At 41.7% G+C, this 18,676-nt stretch overlaps 1 protein-coding gene across 6 annotated transcripts in view; it reads right to left on the bottom strand.

Moving 5' to 3' along the window:
• Nucleotides 1-18,676, bottom strand: part of NAV3 (neuron navigator 3) — an 890,338-nt gene that overhangs the window by 243,523 nt on the left and 628,139 nt on the right. For all 6 annotated transcript variants that reach the window (XM_090042583.1, XM_090042584.1, XM_090042579.1 and 3 more), the window contains 2 exons: nt 18,360-18,477; nt 17,654-17,706 (listed from right to left, as the gene is read on the bottom strand). In XM_090042583.1, the coding sequence (XP_089898709.1) occupies nt 17,654-17,706; nt 18,360-18,477 (171 nt within the window). The remainder of the gene's footprint in view (nt 1-17,653; nt 17,707-18,359; nt 18,478-18,676) is intronic.

The raw sequence follows: 18,676 nt of genomic DNA, 5'->3' as shown, positions 1-18,676 counted from the left end.
TGTTCTAAGCAATGCCAAACTGAGTGGGAGGGGGCTATCGACCCTGCCACTCTACCCGGCAACCAGTGATGCATTTCAAAGTGGTTGGCTGGCAGTCGGCAGGTGCTGGCCTCCATTGGACCAGGTAAATCAGGTCATAAGATCTATATAAGTTAAGGACTGCCCAAGAGGAGGGGCAGTAGCTATGATGAAAACTCAGAGAGAGAAGATGCACCATCTGAAATGTGCTCTGTCTTGAAACTCATGATCAATGAACTGCTTGCCTCCAGAGGGAATCTCCACCTGCCTCTGGATGATACTTGTGAGTAAGCTACCTGAGATCTAACTAGATATATAGCTTGCAGTAACTCAGATGCATGCTTAAAGGCTACCCAGCCATGCCAGTTTGCTCTATGGGATTTCTCTGACATTGCTCAACCCTGTACCCTATTCCAAACCGACTCCTTGTAGCCAATAAAGTTCTTCTTTGTACCTAGCATGGGAGACCTATTGGGAGAGGGGCTAGGTTATGCCTTGTGGTCCCCTTGCTTCAGCTGACTAAGGGAGACCACTATTTGTGCTTCAGACTGAGGGAAGTACCCTAAGCTCTTGCAGTGGGTTGAGTACCCTCAAGGGCTACTAGGCCTCTGTTTCCCAGGTGGCACAGAGCCAGAATCACACCAGACCCTGGGTGGTGGCAACGTTACCCCCAGGCTAGCAGATGTGCTCCAGGAAGGGGGTTGGCCAGACATGAGGCACCCCCAGGGAGGCACTCACAGCCTGGAAGATGGTCGGGCGCAATGAAGTGTGTGGCTCAGTGCAGGAGCACTCCCTACTGGCCCACCACAGCTTCTGACTCCTGAATCCAGATTGTTAATGAAGATGTTTAAGAGCACTGGCCCAAGTACTGAGCTGAGGGATTCCACTGGTCACCCTGCACCACACTGATTTGCTCCCATCAACTAGTACTCTTTAGGTCCAACCCCATAGTCAGTTACAGACCATAAGATGATCAAGGCCACAGTTCCCCAGCTTATCCATGAGGACATTGTGGGGAACTAGTTCAAAGGCTTTCTTGAAATCCAGTTATATGACATCCACATTATCTCCCTTGTCCAGGGCTCATGTCACCTCGTCATAGAAGGAAATGAGGTTGGTCAGGCAAGACCTGCCAGTCACAAAACCATGTTGGCTGCCCCTCAGAAGTTTGCCTTCCATTTGTCTGGCATTAATGGATCCCTCGACAATTTTCTCCAGGATTTTTCCAGGGATGGATGTCAGACTGGCTGGTCTATAATTCCCTGGGTTATCCCTCCTCCCTTTCTTGAAGATAGGGACCACATTGGCTCTTTTCCAGTCTTCTGGGACCTTGCACGAGTGCCACGAATTTTCAGATATCTTTGCCAAGGGGGGTGCAATGATGTCTGCCAGCTCCTTCAAGACTCTCAGGTGCATTCTGTCTGGGCCCACAGACTTGTGAATGTCCAGTTTCTCAAGGTGTTCCCTTACCTAATCCACATAAATTTTGGGCCCGCCACCCCCTCCCAGGATGGTTTGTGTCCTTTCTGACAGTGTGGTCCCCTTGGGAGGGTGAAAAACTGATGCAAAAAAGTAATTTAGGAGATTGGCCTTTTCTTGGGCGTCAGATGTCAGCTGCCTCATTTGATTTCACAGGGGCCCAATGCTATCTTGGTTCTTTTTCTGACCTCCTACATGTCTAAAGAAGGACTTTCTGTTGTCCTTGATCCCTGTAGCTAGCCTGAGCTCAGTTTGTGCCTTGGCTTTTCTGGACCACTCCCTACAGGTGTGGGTGAGTGCTGAGTAGTACTCTTGGTGATGTTTCCTGTTTTCCAGCTGGTGTAGCTTCTCATTTGAGTCTAATGAGGTCCAACAGTTCCTTGTTCAGACTCCCCCAATATACTGGCATGTTCTCTGGGCTGGGCGGGGCTCTCTGCTCAACAGGGCTGGCCCCTCCTCTCTGCTCCCTGGATGCAGCTCCAGCAGTGACTGCAGGCATCTGCCTGGCTTCTGCTCCCCCCCCCCAACACACCTCTAAGTAGGGATTCTGCCATCCCCTCTGCTTCACACAGACACACAGCATTAGCTAGCAGACCACATGCTGGCTATGGTCTGTGCTGTGGCAAATGGGACAAAGGCAGACTCAACAAATACCTGGTAATGTCCCTCTGTTGTTTTCTTAATGGGGTGATAAACACTGAGTTAAAGATGATAAACACTTGTTATCAATTCCCTTCTGAGATGGTCACAGCATTCTCCTGGAGCCTGGCCACACCCTCCTCAGTTCAGCACAGTGGAAGGGAAGGGAGGGCTGCTCTAGCACCCCCTGGCTTCTAGCCTGAGCCACTGCAGCCATGTACCTGCATTTTTTCAGTCCAGAGGGGATGTCTGTGCAGTTACAAACTGGTTTAGCCTAGCCAGGTTAGACTAACCTACAAAGATTGAATCAATTCAGGCTTTTTGAATGTCTGTCCCTAGCTAATATGCCAACCATGGGCTCTTGTTGCAAAAATAAACAAAGCTAAGAGCATTACTGATTGTACCAACAGGAGTAGTGCAAATTGAGGGAAATGATTCTTCTGCTCTATTCAGCCCTAGTGAGACCTCACTTAGAGGACAGGGCCCAGTTTTGGGCCCCACACTTCCAGAAGGATGTGGACAGTTTGATTAATGCTTCAGGTCCTTGACTCACTGGGCATCTTTACACATGTTCCGGGGTGGGGCGGGGTGCCAGTTCAGAGCAACAAAAAGTGATTAGGGCCTGGGAGTCACAATATATAAAGACTAGATTTGTAGTCAGGACTCTGTTTACTTATCTTGTCCCTGGTATATGAAGATAAAAAATTTTGAAATAGTTATCCAGACATCTTTGCACTTAAAGAAGTATAATTGAATAATAGAATTTCCTGCCCTTTTGTGGGTCATGACTTCAGTTTTGCCAATGTATATACCATGTATGTGATTGTTCCAAAGAAAATTTCATGCTTAGAGATCCTAACAGAGCCCCAGATTTATGTGTAAAATTGTGGGGACATCTCAGCACTAATATTTCCATAAATACTTGCAGTTTCTGTATGTATAAACTGGCTAGCAGAGTTGCAATTATAGCTCAGCAAGCTAATGAATGCTCCTCCAGTCTTCCTGGGCACCTTGATTACTCGAGTCTGCTGGAGCATTCTAATTAGAATGCTCCAGCAGCCTTTGTGTCACATGTATTCAGCACCCCCATGCTTCAAAATGGTGGAAGGGGCTTTAACTAAAGCTCATTAAATGAGCTTTAGATAAAACACCCTCACAACCATTTTGAAGCATTAGATACTGAATACACATGATGCTGTGAGTGCCTTAATTAAAGCGGCTCCTAAGAGCCACTCTAATTGAAGCACCCCTGCCCCACCCCAGAACATGTGTAAAGATGCCCAGTGAGTCAAGGACATGAAGCATTAATCAATTCACAAATCTAGGAACTTAGACTTCTAGCTGCATGTGCCATCAGAACACTCAGAACTCTACATGTTCAACCACACAGAAATAGGCCTGTACTATGAAGCATCAAAATCCTGTGATATAAGAGGTTCTTGTTATATTTCCTTCCCTAAGGACAAACCAGAAGCATCAGGAATCTCATGGGGAAAGTTTGCTTTCATTGTGTTTCCAGACCTTAATTTGAAAACTCAAAAATCTGAAGAATGTTCAAGTCAGAGAACATTACAAACCTAAACATTCCTGTTATTTCAAATAAGAGGCAAAGACTGTTACTAGGATTTCAAGTTCATCCACATTTGGTATACAGGAAAAGTGCTCAGGTTCAATTCACTAGACTTGAACCTGCCTCTATACCATGAATTTCAGGCCTAGTCAATATTTGGAAGGAGAGTCATTTCTGATTCTCATTTGGATGGATCTTAAGAATTGCTAACATCAGTAGCCTGTGGTTATTGAAATACTAGAAGTGGTCAAAATGTCAGAAGAATAGCTAATCTGGTTCAATTTCTACACTTCAAAGTAATGTGATCAGCTTGTGGGATTTTGGTATTATCAAATAAAAACTTGAACCCCGCCTCTGACCGACTCAAGCCTAGCCTCACCTAATTTACTTACAGATATTAAACCAGATCTTCAAGTAGTATAAATGGGCACAGTCTGACTTCACACCAGCTGAACATTTGTCCCCACTACCTACTCAGGCCAACATTCTTCAAAATATGGCAGCAAAAACTAATACATAATGTATAGTATTTTAAAAGAACATCATAACTGGTGTATTCTAACTCGAATCAAGATCTTGTGCAATGTTAGGTCACAGTAAATGTGTACAGCCAAGTTGCATAAAGACTGGGTTAATATTTTAAAGAACTTGATCAAAAGCTCTTACATGGAGAGGAATTAGTAAATACTTCTGAAATAAAAAGCCTTTGTGATAACTAGCCTGTCATACAGCTGGATTAAGTCAGATTAAATATATTTTTGCATAACTTAGTTGTGTTTTGCACTGTGGGGTCAATTATTACAATAAGTTCTTTAGCATTTAAATCCAATTCAAGGGCAAAAACGTGTTTAACACAGACTTGAGTGCCCAATTTGTATCCTGAAATCCTGGCAGGGCAAAACTCAGGGACCTCCATGCAAGCAGGTGATTGCACAGCTCGGTGTGGTAATGGATAATGAGGCAGGAAAAAAGAGTTGCTAATGATGGGGGAAAAGAAAGGGAGCATGGGGAAAAGATGGGAAAGGGGTGTGAGAAGACTAGGGAGCACAGAGAACTTCTTCTATAGGGATAAGGAAGGAACAAGGCTCTGGGGGAAGTAGAAATGAGATCTGCACAGAGCTACTAGCATGGGGAAGAGAATGGAGGACTGTGGTATGTCAAGAGGAGGAATGAAAAGCCTAAAGAACATCCAACAGCAGTGACCCTGGTATGCCAGAAAGGGAAATGAGAGGACTTGGGCTCTGAAGAGCAAAATGAGAAGGATGTGCACAGAGCACATAGCATGAGGTAAAAATACTGAACCTGATATGAGGGGAGGGAGAATAGAGGGTTGAGCAGAATCCCCATTCAGGGATTCCCTGAAATAGAGACGGGTGGGAGGGTCACATACCAGGAGCTCACTAACTATAAGGAATGCTGAGAGCCCCTGGTGAATGACCTGAACTTAACCTACAAAAGCTGCAAAGGATATTCAAGTAAGAGTGCTTTTGCCATTTTCCTTAGATATTTCCTAAAGCCGATACAACAGACATAAAGAAATATTGTTGTGACGTGACTTTTTCATTAGAGTGCTGGTGACTTATACACATGTGAATCAATGCATTAAAATGACAAGCAATTCATAAACTGAAACAAAGAATCTAATCAGTGTGTGTCCTTCCTTTTTACTGAACAGTGCTCTTTTCCAGCACAGAATGATGAGAGCCAGGATGTGATCCTGCTGGGCATCTGCTGTGACATCACACAGTCAAATGTAAGCGGTTCAAAGGAATACGGAGCTCACTGACTGGTGTGAATGAATAACTCTGAGTTGCTCTGTGAAGGGGCATTGTCAGAAATCCTGTGGTTCTTTTAATGTCTGCAGATCTAATTTGGGCGCAAGAAGAACTCCTTGTTTCAGTCCAGAATAGAGAGTTCTAATAATGAAACAAAACCAGGAAAGTCATCACATCATACAAGCAAGAATACACTCGCCTTTCCTGCCCCCTTTTCCTTCTACAATTCTCCTTCTTCTCTGCTTGCCCTGGTTATTTCATTCCAGTCCCTCTCCTGATCTCCCTTAAATGCACCTTTAGTTCCTTGATTACCTTCACTGCAACCCCTCAAACTACCTCTGGCTCTTTTCACACAAGTCTCTTCCTTTTTTAAAGAAATACCTGGATCCTACCTGCTTCTCAAACTAACACCATATCTGTTTTCCTTTCCATGGCTAAGCTATTTGAGCATGCTGTTTCCAACTCTGTCTGGAGTTCCTCTCCTTGCACTCCATTGAACCTACTTTCACCAAAGTCTCTACTGATCTCTTTCTACCAAAGACGCAGAACCATTATGCCATCCTTATCCTCCTTGACTTTTCAGTCACCTTTGACACAGCTGCCCATGCTCTTTTTCTGGAAGTCTTGTCATCTTTGGCTCCCCTAACTCCACCCTTTCTTTTTACTATTGTTATCCTCTGAAGAATCATATTCATCCCTCTTCCAACTTTCTCCAAAAGTCTCATGGGGATCTGTCTGTGATCCTCCCACTTCTTCCTCTACACTTTTTCTTGAAGTAATCTCAACTGCAAACACAAAGTCAACTAGAATCTCTATGTTGATGCATCACAGATCTTCTCTTTCTGATCTGATGCTCCTATTCAAACAAAAACCTCGAGCTGTCTCTCTGATATCTCCTTGTGCACGTCTAACTGCCAATTCAAACAACACAGGTAAAACACACTTCTAAAACACTCCCCCCCCAAAACCGTCTTCACCAGCCCCCTCCTCAACAGTGGTGGATACCATCATACTGTCTGTCATTTAGCTCTGTTACTAGTGACAGAGCTAAATCTATATTCTTCATTTCACACCTCCTTCTAGGTCTTCAGATCCAGATTATATCTTAAATCTTACAAATTCCTTCTACATACCATATCTAAGATAACTATATGTCTAAAATTTTCTCATCCAAGTTCTTATTTTCCACATTTTGATTACTATGACATCCCTTTCAAATTCAGCCTTGACAAATTCGACCCTGCCCCTATCATACGCATCCCCAAATGCTATCATAAAGAAGACTTTCTGAGTCTGTTGCACTGAATATCCTCCAACTCTATGCTTCACTCTAATAACATTCTTCTCTAAGTCTCTTATCTTTACTTTCAAAGCCCTTCCCAGTCTATCTTATGCTACCTAGCATTACTCATCCATTACAGAAAAATTGACTCCCATCTCTATTCAGCTCCAGCTTCACTGCCAATGTACTAGATCTTTCTACCTTTGAGTTTTTTCCAGCGCTGCCTGAAACACCTGGGAAGAACTCGCCCTAAAAAACCCAAAACTACCTCATTTTTTTCCTTCAACTGTCTTATTCTCTTCTTTACTGTAACGTCTACAAAACTGGAACAAAGATTAGACCAATAGTATGTAACAGTACTGCCTCTAATGCTGACCAATATTGTCTCATTGTTTTCTTGTGCTTCCCTGCCTAGTGTTTCTTGTCTTAAATTATGAAGTCCCAGGTACCCAATATAGACAATCATTTTGTTTTGTGTTGCATCAGGCCTTAGTATGAGAAGGCTCTAGTGTCCAACTAAAATTGCTAGGTGCCATAGCAATACAAATACATAAAATAAAATAATAATGATGAGAATTAAAAAAGAAACTTTGAAATTGAGAGAACTAAACATTCAGAAGTTCCTTTTATAAAGTAAGTGTGTGTGTGTTTTTCATTACAAGTGGAGTGGGCAGAAAGAACCATAGATAGGTCTCCAAATATATTCTAACCACCCTCTTTATCAAGTGAAGTCAGCATATACTACTACTGAAACTTTCCCACCTTCCCTTAGTTTTTTTGTCTGGACAATATCCATAGAAAAAATTATATGGGCTACTACATAATAATTTTGAAGATGAGCTCTCAAAATACTTCTGTCAGTGATATCCAAAGGCATTATTTAAAAGCAATGGCTTCTAAGAAATAGAAGGAAGAACATGCTCAAATATGATGGTTCTGGACACCATGTAAGTATCGAAGTGGACAGAGGAAACTGTCTTGTTTGAACAAGACCTGAGAGCTTGAGAGTGATTCCTTTTCACATGCTTCCAGTTACATTTTAAGCAGCATGCATTTCAAAGTTCCAATATGTTTTTTTAAAAAAAAAAATACATGTAAACCAGCTAAACCTAGTGGCCTTTTTCTGCAGTTGAGAAAATCATCTGGGAAAAATATATAGGTCTTACAATGTATTTCTTCTAAAAGTCAGCAGTGTAACTAGGAGTGCACAAGCAGGGCTGACTTAGAAGAAGAGCAAGATTAGTGGTTGCCACTACCACCATCCCAACTGACACTGCTGCCCAGGGCACAAAAAAATGCTTGTTACACCTCTGTGGAAACTGCCTGCACCATTTCACTTGGCAGATATGTATGTGCCTTTTAGTTATTTGGTCATACCTCCATACTGTAGCAACCAACTTACATTTCTATTGCCTTTCACTCCTGTTAGCACTTCAGGTCTAACATGGCTGAGGGAGAAACCTTTACTTTGGCATTTTGTGTACATATATAGGTCACCATGTAGCCCTATGCAAATTCATCAGCTATAATAGGCATGCTCAAGAATCACCTATGGCACAGTATAAATACAAGGACATTCAATAGATGTCACTAAAGAAATGGTCCATGAGCTTTTATTACTCATGATAACACACTGGAAGAAAAATTTCAGAGTATAAACCATTTCAGAGAAAAATATATTTTAATGGAGGAACTGAATTGGAACTGTGTTAATATGTTAAAATGATACCTGGAATTGCTATCACTAACTTCACAGGATATGTAGGGATTGGACCTTTTGTATCCTTACTCTAACTAATTATGCTTTTCAAAATGAACCAGAACCATTTTTGCTATAATCCCATCAAAACCGAAGGCTGCAATATAGAGAAGTTCTCATCTTCTCAGAGTTTTTCCTTGGTATATATGCTGCATAGCAGGACATGGATATCTTGCTTTGATCTCTGTGCAGATTCTGTTTTTCTTGACCTGGCAAGAGCACAATATCCTTTTAAATTTCAATACTATGCAAGCTGAAAAGAACAGAGCCAGCAGGCAGGCAGTTACAAATGAAAACAACATTGAATGATATAGCTTCAGGCTTACCAGCCTTGACAGTGTCCATTTAATGAGAACCACAGTTTCATGTACAGTGCTAGGGAGCATACTGGAACCACTATTTTCAGATTTTACATGTTCAAACAAAATGTAAATGGTGTTCACAAACAATTTTTAAAGAGTGCAAGCCCTACTGCATCAGTGATAATATTTTTCCCTGGTTTAACGTGTTCCTGAATATGGAGGAGTGTTACCCTGCAGCCTGTTCGTTGCATCACTTCTGGCACAGACTCACCAGTGTTCTTATGCCAAGGACACTTCTTCTAAATTTGACAGAAGAATAACTCAATTTTGCACCCAGCATTTGCTATAAATGCCAGATGTTAACATCAAACTATACGTAGGGAATACAGACTATTTAGTGACTGCCTCCCCATTAAGAAAGGATTTGTTTCCTAAATGGTAATTTATAATTTCTCACATTGGGTGACATCTCTTGGTTTGGACACAACTCATGGGTTAATCTTGATAATTTCACTGTAAGAAAAATAGGGGAAAGGTTGAAATGGTTGAAAAGCCAGACTTTTTTTCTAAATGGTATGATTCAGTGGAACAAGTAGTTAGTTAGACAGATTCACTTTCTTTCATAGATTGTGGGTGAAAAGTGAACTTCTTACCATCTGTCTCCTACATGAGAGACTAGTAGTTCTTTCAGCTAATCCATAAACTACTTGTTGTGCTGAATCATACCATTTAGAAAAAAAGTCTACCTTTATAGCCTTTTTATACTCAGGGCAGCCCTCACAGAGTCATGCCCCACAACTGGAAAACAAGAGCTCTTAGCTTTCACTTATTTTTTTACTGTGAAAAAAAAAAAATTCTTCTGCTGCAAATAACCCAGAAGGACCACAAAACATCACTATGTTTTTTACACTGATTCCTATTTGAAATCTCTATGTTTATTCTGTGAATCATATGTAGGTGTTTGAAACCTGACAATGCTAATATTGCATGTCACTCGGTTTCACCCTTTAAAGGATATCATGGCACCATGATTGAGAATCACTGTTCTATCCTGATTTTAAAACTTTCAGTGACAGTAAATCTGCCACTTTCATTGGTAAATTGATCTGGGGGTTAATTAAATTCATAAGAATTTATACATTATTTCTCATTTCAGTTTCTAATCTTTACATATTATTGCCCTTTGTCTCCTAGATTTAAATGTCCTCTACTATCAGAAATCTATCCTTACTTGGGATAAGGCAAAACAAGTCTCTACCTTCCCTTCTGATAAGCTACACCCATTGACTGTTTTCCAAGCCATTCTTAGAGTTCTGTTTTTGAAACCTTTCCAGTTAGTCAACATGGTTTTTTAGGTGTTGATACCAGAATTGAACACACACTTCCAGTAGTGGCCTCCTTTAATGCCATATATAGTGATAACAACTTCCACAGCATAATCCTCTACTCACATAGCCAAGGATTATGTTAGCTCACTTAACTACAGCACTGTATTGAGAGTGTATATGCAACTGCTTATCCACTTCAACCCTTAACACTTACTCAGAATCAGAACGCAAGCATGACGTACCATCTTAGTTAAATTTAGACTCCTTCAGTTGGACTGCAGCAAACCTGTATTTTAACCCCAGAAAACTACCTCCAAGATTGAAATCACATACACTTGTAGAAAATATTAAAGTCATGAAGAAGTCCAGGATAACTAAAACTAAATCTCCTCTATTTACTTATTACAAGACTTACTATAGGGCTAGGCTCTTGTTTTATGCTTTTTTATGAAAAAGTAAAAATTACAGGTAGGGAAACACTCACATATGGCCATCTAGTCATCTTGACAAAATTCACAGGGGCTGTGTCTATGCAACATGCCCACTGTGCAGTTGTTACTGCACCTTCATTTAGTATTTCCATAACCAAGTACTAAATGACTGCATAGTAACTAGGATTACTGTGCAGCAGTGTCCCAGCAGTTACCTAGTGACACTTACTTCACAGTAGCTCATTACTACTGCATAGTAGTATTCCGTCACAGTTCATGCCTAGTGACGTTACTGCACAGTAGTAACAAGCTACTGCACAGTAAGTGTCTCATCTAGATGCACCCAGGAAGTAACAAGACCCAACTGCAAAGAAGGAAAGAAACATCTAAACTAAAGGCAATAACAAGTCTCTGCAGGTGAACCAAAAATGAAAAAGAAGTACTATAATTCTGTAATTTTGTTTGCCTGGCTTATATTGAAAGAAATTGGTAAAAGCAAAGACTGCATGAGCTGAGGTGAAAATGTTAGTTCTCTAGAGCTTTGGGAAGGATTTGCAATATCAAGTGGCAACATTGCAAATGTCACTGTAAAAAGGATTTTCAGTAGGGGTGTGCGAAGCAGGCCCTATTCGATTTGGATTCAGAATTGGCCCGAATCAGGGACAGTGATTCGATTCATTGATTTGGATCACTGTCCCCGATTTGATTCGGCCGAAGATTTCATGCTGATTCAGAGAATCAGCGATTTAGACATAGACACAGCTTTAAAAGTTTTTTTTCTACATCGCTTGAGGTAGCAGGCATGGCTTTCTATCGCTGCAATGCTGGGGTGCATAGAGTGTCTCAAAGAAGTGCAGGGGGGCCTCCACATGCTTGATAGAGAACCTGGAAGTAGACTGGAAGTACTTCTGGTCTACTTCTGAGTCTGCTGGGGTGTGTGTGTATGCGCCCCCGTGCCCCTCCAGCTCAGCAATTGGCCACAGGGTAACCCCGGGTGCCCCCCAGACTCAGGAAGCACCAGTTGCCAAGCCAGGTGGGCATGAGGGGGATCCCCCACACACTTCCTGGCAGCCCCAGAAGTGGACCAGAACTGCTTCTGGTCCACCTCCAGCTCTGCTGCTGAGCATGCTGGGGAGCTCCCCATGCTTCTGTGGGACACTCCATGTGCCCTGGCATCTTAGCATTCAAAAGCCCCAGATACCTAGAGGTATGTAAAAAAAATAGTTAAAGCTGTCCCTACGTCCAAATCTCTAAATCTTTCCAAATCTCTCCAAATAGATTCGGAGGGTTCCAATTCAATTCAGAGAGATTAAAGGGTCCTCTGATTCGATTCAGATTCAGAGATTCGGCTACCAAATCGGGCCAAATCTCTGCTGAACTGAATCAGGGACCGAAGCTTTGCACAGCCCTAATTTTCAGTCTAAGACTTTGAGGAATCATTTGAATGGTCACTGAGGCCTCCAGGAGGGATCTAATCAGATGCCATGTGCTCCTTCTATGTGTTTGATCTGATCCATTTAGAGACAGAAAACTGGAGGTCTTCCAGCATTTTTTTTTAACATCCCCATGAAGAAAGACTAAAGAATCTCACTTTCTCTACTCTTTGGACCATAATAAAAAGACATTAAAACCCACTTCACATCCCAACTATGAAGCTACTTTTTGGTTGTTGTTGGTTTCTTCCTGCAGTTTGTATATACTAAATAATGAGCAGTTGTTTCACTGTGAAATGTGAACATTTGGTGTTCAATATGAAATACTACAGAGGGCCAGATAACTGTGCTCCAAACACATGTTCAATCAACCACATGTTGCTTCTTCACTGCAATCTTTTTGCTTCTCTTAAATTTCTAAAGAAAGTTCTTGCTCTTTTTGATGAGGAAATTATTGTTATGTATAAGAGTTTGAAGGAATATGTTTTTAAATTCTCTTCCATGTTAACAGAGCATTTTAAAATGTGACTTCTGGCTATAGAGGTGGTATCCTAAAACTCACTTTCAAGATGGACAACAGCCAAAGACAACACTAAAAAGGGGTTTCTTTTGTTTCTGGTTAATTAGGAATTGCTGCTGGCACAATGACTAATGGTGGACATAAGTTATATTTTGAGTGCTTACTGATCAGGATGGAATATCCTATCTATATCTGCACTCTCAAGATCATATTTGCTTTTAGAAAACTTCATATGGGAAGATTATATGCTCATGACATGGCATGAATGGAAAATATCCCTTTGTAAGATTAGGACATAAAAACAATGGGTTACTACAGCTTTTGGGAAAGAAAAAAAAAGATAAGATTCTTGAGATCCATAAATCACAGCCCTTTACTGAATGAGCCATAGAACATTTTCTGTTCTGAACTTTGTTTCTTTGACAAATGCAGAGTAAAAGAGGATGAAATGCTGTCATTTTTCTAAGTAAGTATAAATACCAGGAATAAAATACTGAGAGAATGTTATGATGATGGTACTCCTAAAAACAGAAACATCAAATCGTAGATCTCATAAATTTGCCAGGATGGATAACAGAAAGAAGGGAAGAGGGAAAATTTCTGGAGTTCAAAAAGCTGCATTTTTTGTATGACATTCAGAATGTTTCTATGGAGAGACACATCTGAGAGAACTTTTGTCCTTCTTAATTTTCTCTGAGCCTAGCAAATACATTTACATTAGTGCTGTGGTTTGATTTGAGGGAAAGTCTCTCTTCAACTCAGAATTCCAAAGTTGGAAAAATACTTCTTGGATTCAGAGGAACAGATGACTGTTATTGGGTAACTCTTATTGGGTAAGAAGCTCATTTGTATGCCTCATGCTGATAAAAACCTCTGCAGAGAAGCAAAATTAGTGAGTTTGGATAAACCCTGAAAGGTTTTCTCTGATGGATTCTCCAAATACCCAAACACCATTGAAAAAACATACAGGATATTACTATGACAAAAAAGTTAGTTAGATACCTTACATTTTTGGTCCGTATTTTGAAAGAAATATAAATTAGCTTCAAACAAGATTGTGTAAACGATTGCACTTTATTTTTCTCCAGATTCCAACTATTTGAATTGTTTGTTGAAATAGAAAGAATGGGAGAATGGGCTAGACCACTCCATTACACTGCTGAGGAAAGCTAATGGAAAATATAATAAGCCAGTGCACTTGACAAGACCACATAAATGCACTTTGAAAAAAAGGCATACAGAATGTAGACTCAGCACTTGTCAGCCATCCTTTAAAAGCAAACATAGGATTTCCACTTCTGGTTACTGAAAATTCATTTAATTTGAAATTCTCTGTTCATTGGAGGAAATCAGCAAATCTAAAATAGCTTTCTCAGCGCAAGTCAGAGTAAACTGATCAGCAGGGTTTTCCACTTCCCATGGGGGAAAAAAAAAAAAATCAGAAAAAACGTGGATTTCCCCCTTTACCTGAGAAAAACAGCTTTTTGTCATTTTAACAGAGAAACGCACGGTTTTCGTAAAGAGCTATCTGCAGAGTTTCATCCTGCAAGAGACTGGGGGGAGCAGGAGGAACGTGGTCTGGCAGGAGGGCGCCTTGTGCACGTGTACCCATGAGGTTGCCAGGCATCCTGGAGAGCAGCTATGGCAGGTAAGGGGGTGGGGGGTATTAAGGCCCTCATAGGAAGGGAAGGAGGGAATTGGGCAGGGCTGTCCAGCCAGGCAGGGCATGGGGCTTAGGGCCTGGGGCTGGAATGCCAGAGGAGAGCGGGACAGGGCTGCCGGCAGTGTACTGGGGGGTGGGGAGGGGGAGTGGGGCCAGCTCCCCTCTGCTGCACTCAATCCTGAGGGAGGGGGCTATGGGGGACCTGTGACCCACAAATCTGTGTGTGGAGTGGGAGTGGATGCGGGCTGCTGTGGGCTCAGGCTCCCACCCTGCTGCCCTCCCCCAGGGCCTCCACAGCCCAGTGGGTGAGACCCAGCATGGCAGGGCAGAGCAGGGCTTGATGGGGAAGCTCATTGCCACTGTGAGCTCCACACCACCATGGCGATGTGCCCCCTGCCCACTCAGCAGTGGAGGCAGCAGCAGGGGCGGGGGGCAGTGGCCCTTATGGCTGCAGGGAGGGCAGGGGGCACATCACCATGGCAGCGCAGAGCTCACAGCAGCAACAAGCTTCCCTGACCAGCCCCGTTCTGCCCTGCCATGCTGGGTCCCTCCCACTGGCTGCGGAAGCCCTGGGGGAGGGCAGCAGGGCAGGGAGCCTGAGCCCACAACAGGCAGCCTGCTCCCACCCAGCACACAGATCTGGGGGACACGTGGCCCCCTACACCCCAGGAGTGTATGCAGCAGTGGGGAGCCATCCCTCCTGCCCGAGCCTGCAGCAGACAGCCTGCACCCCATCCCATGGGCTCCACTCTGGCCATGCTGCCTATGGTGGAGGGAGGGAGAGGGAGCTGAGCTCTGGACACTGCTATGCTGCAACAGCCCCTGTGTCCTGCACCAGCAGGACCAGGGGGCAGGGTGGGGGGAATAGGGGTTGATAGGCACCAACAGGGCAGGGGGGCTGTGGCTTGGGGCCTGGACCTGTGTTCTGTGACCTAAGGGTGCAGCAGGAGCTCTGATTTTCCATGATACAAAACCCAAAATAAAATATCAAAATTTATACATATTTAGAATTTATTTTATTATAGTGACTGAGGCACTGGTTGGCTTCCAAATTGCTTTAAAATTGTAAGTATATCAATAAAACACTGTGTTCAATTCATGCCTATATATATATATATGTATGTATGAAGAGAGAGAGGTTTCATTTTAAGCATGGATTTTGGGGGTTTTATCAGAGAACTTGCAATTGTTTTTATCAGAGAAAACTAGGATCCCTGCTAATCAGGTGGTTGAGCCGGAGTCCATAAGAGGTAGTATGAAGTAAGAAGAAGGTGGAAAAAAAAATCTACCTCCATTGTGGTGAAATGTACAGATCTTATCCTTGCATTAAGTTCAAAGACTAATGAATGCCAACGTGACAATCTCAGAGAATCCAATCTGAGACCACAAAGCACCCACAGCACTTCTAAAATTCAGAAATAAAAGTATGAAGGTCTAATTCTGTGTGTGATTTCTGCTAAGTGCACGTGGCTGACAGCTCTCAGTTGCCTCAAAAAGCATTTCTAGCAGCAGTGTATTACAGAAGCACGAGTGTGCCCTGGGCCATGCCACCTGTGTCTACAGTCATGGAAAGGAGTCACTCTATGATGATTTCTGACTATTTTGTGGTGTAAAAAACACAAAATAGCCAGAGTGGACATATGCATCAGTCTTACTATATCTAACTTATGCCTTATGGGAAACAAATACAATTTCCAGTAAAAAGAAATACTAGAAATGTTGCCCTGTGGTACTTTTATTGAAAATAATGTAGAAAGCTGACTTAGAAATATGAAACAAACTGAAGAGGGAAAGTGGGGAGCTACAAGGGAGAAGAGCTGTACATTGTGCTGGGATATAAGGAAGGAAAGGGAAACAGATCTCACTGTGATCATCACATGAGGTAAAGCAACAGCTGAATGATGGCACAAAACCAAAGATAAGGCAAACTGACATTCTAAAGAGAGAGCAAGACATGGTATTCACAACAACAGATGCAAGCCCTGTGGTCTTTTATCCTCTCAAAATGTAAGTGTCATAGTTTTTCCATCTGCAAAATGGGGATAACAGTGCCAAATAAACATGGCAAGCTTCATTGAGAACTACAGACCTAAAGCGCTATGAAATACTAACTAAGACGACAGTTTGACCTACTGGAGTGGCTTCAAACCGCAACTAGGACCATTGATCTTGGGAACAATCGCTTTACTTCTTTGTGCCTTGGTTTCCATAACAACTGTCTTGCCCATGTATAAGGTAAGCGCTTTAGAGCAGGGACACCTCTCTTAATAATTATCTGCGTACTGATTAACACAGTGGGAGTTGATCTCAGCTAGGACTGTGAGCTGTTGCTGTAATACAAATGCTATCCCATTACTATGGATGTTATGAAAAGTTAGCAAGCTAAAAATAGAGAAAATTAGAAGCATCCTGTCTGCTCTTATGGCTTTCTTTTCAAAAGGTCAAAAATCTCAGTAATTAAAATTTGACTTAACATTTCAATAACTCTTCTTCCTCAAGTTTTTAGGGAAAAAATAGCCTTCACTAGAAACAGTTATATAAATGCAGCTTCTTCTTTGATAATCTCCAACTTCCATTTAGAACCCTCGTCTCAGCAGTTCGTTAGCATGCAACCTCATCAAAAGTGTGTCACTCCCAAAACTCTGCCAGCAGTGAGCATTTGCAGCTTATTCACACAACGTTTGTGTCTGAATAAACAGTTAAAAATCCTCTGCTTGCGTCTACTGAGCAGTAAAGACAACATGGTTTAATACCAGAACATTTCATTGGATAAATAGAGATGTTATTGTAATTCAGATGTTATACCTGCCACTTTTGAAAGTTCTCTTATTAAGCCTACAGTTTACTAAACCAGTAAAGACTGTAAAAAAAATGTAATAATCCTTCATCTAAATCACAGTCACATAAGACTAGTTGCCTGACAGTATTATAATTATTTTAACTGCCTGCCAGTGATAGCTCAGAAAGCTATATGCCTAAAGTTCTATTTCTGAAAATCTTGGAGTCAGTGCATCTAAATTGGACTCCACAGTGGGCAATCCAAAGGCTACTTATATTAAAAATAAGTTGGCAAGCTTCATTCATCAAACCAGTTGTTCAGACACAAAGACTCCATTTAAAATTTGTTCTGGGGCTTTCCTGCCTTTAAAAAAAGAAGTTAAATGAAATTATCTGGATGATCAGGAGAATAGCAGATCTATTAAAGCAGTTCACTATATACTATCTTTGAGTCATGAAGTTTAGTTGCAGAGTTACCCTGAGACCCTACACTAGCTTCTGCCAAAGTGAACTGACAAACACTAAGCATAGTTAAAAAGTACTGGGAAGACTACAGCAATTCTGTTAGTTTCTATTAAGCACAATATTAGACAGTTAATTGAAAGATTACTATTAAATATCATCTCAGTAAAAAGCAGAGGCACCAACATTTACTAAAAGTATATTTTATTCTTACCATTTGAGACTGGCTTCTGGGGCAGCCATTGATATCTTCAACCTTTTCATTTGCTAAGGAAAAACAATGAAGTGAAAAAACAGGAATAAATAATGAGAGAAGAAAAATTAGAAAAAGTATAGTAAAGATAAAGCAATGAAATGCCCTGGGTTTGTTGACACACAGCTCCTTTTTAAGTACAGCACAGCCCTACAGTAACACCACTCTTGTTAGCAACAGTTGCTTCCACATGCCAAATCATGCAAAACGGGAAGTGCGAAGGAGGTTGCTGCTAATTCTTCAGCCCCTACGAATAACTGCTGACATGAAATCTTCCACAATTGTCTTTGCAGGGTCAGGATACAGTTTCAAGGCATCCCAGAAAGTATGAACCACTCCGACTAGCAAAATGCACACATGGGAGACATATGGTTTAATGGAGCATTCATTTGTGACAATTCAAAGTGTGTTAGATATAGTTCTGGCCATTTAAAATATGGTTAAACAGCCACTTCCAAACATCTTCATATAAGCATATTTTTTAATTAAAACAAGGATGAACCACATAAATATTAGAGACACATGGACCAAGTCAAAGTGTATTATTCAGGATTCATCATCTTATTAAATACATTCAACTTGAATTATGTACCTCTGTCCCCCCACAGCCCCAGCCCTGATGCAAGGAAACAAGCTCATGCTGCTTCTTTTTAAGCACAGGTCTTACCAATGATCTGGATGATTTCTGCAAGCAGAACTCCATCTGCAATGTCCTGTTGCAAATCCTTGATCAGCCTCTTGTGCCCAGATTTTGCTAGGTAGTGGTTAGCCCAGTCAGTGTAAATCTGCAGAGCAGAGGGGGGAATAGGAAGGAGAGGGCAGAGAGAAAAAAGACAATAAAAATTCTTGAGACAAATGTTGGCTTACACATGAGAACTATTCTGGATCACATTCTGCTTTTAGAAGTCAGCACCAAAGGAAACTGTTTAAACATTTTTATTTTTTCAAGAAAAACAGTCAACCCTCTCCCCCCCTGCCATTTTC

This window comes from Crocodylus siamensis, chromosome 4 (genome assembly GCF_052110815.1).
Source record: "Crocodylus siamensis isolate JL-2025a chromosome 4, ASM5211081v1, whole genome shotgun sequence".
NCBI classification, from domain to species: Eukaryota; Metazoa; Chordata; order Crocodylia; family Crocodylidae; genus Crocodylus; species Crocodylus siamensis.
Note: the sequence above shows the minus strand (reverse complement) of the source record. Positions and strands in the feature narration are given on the sequence as shown.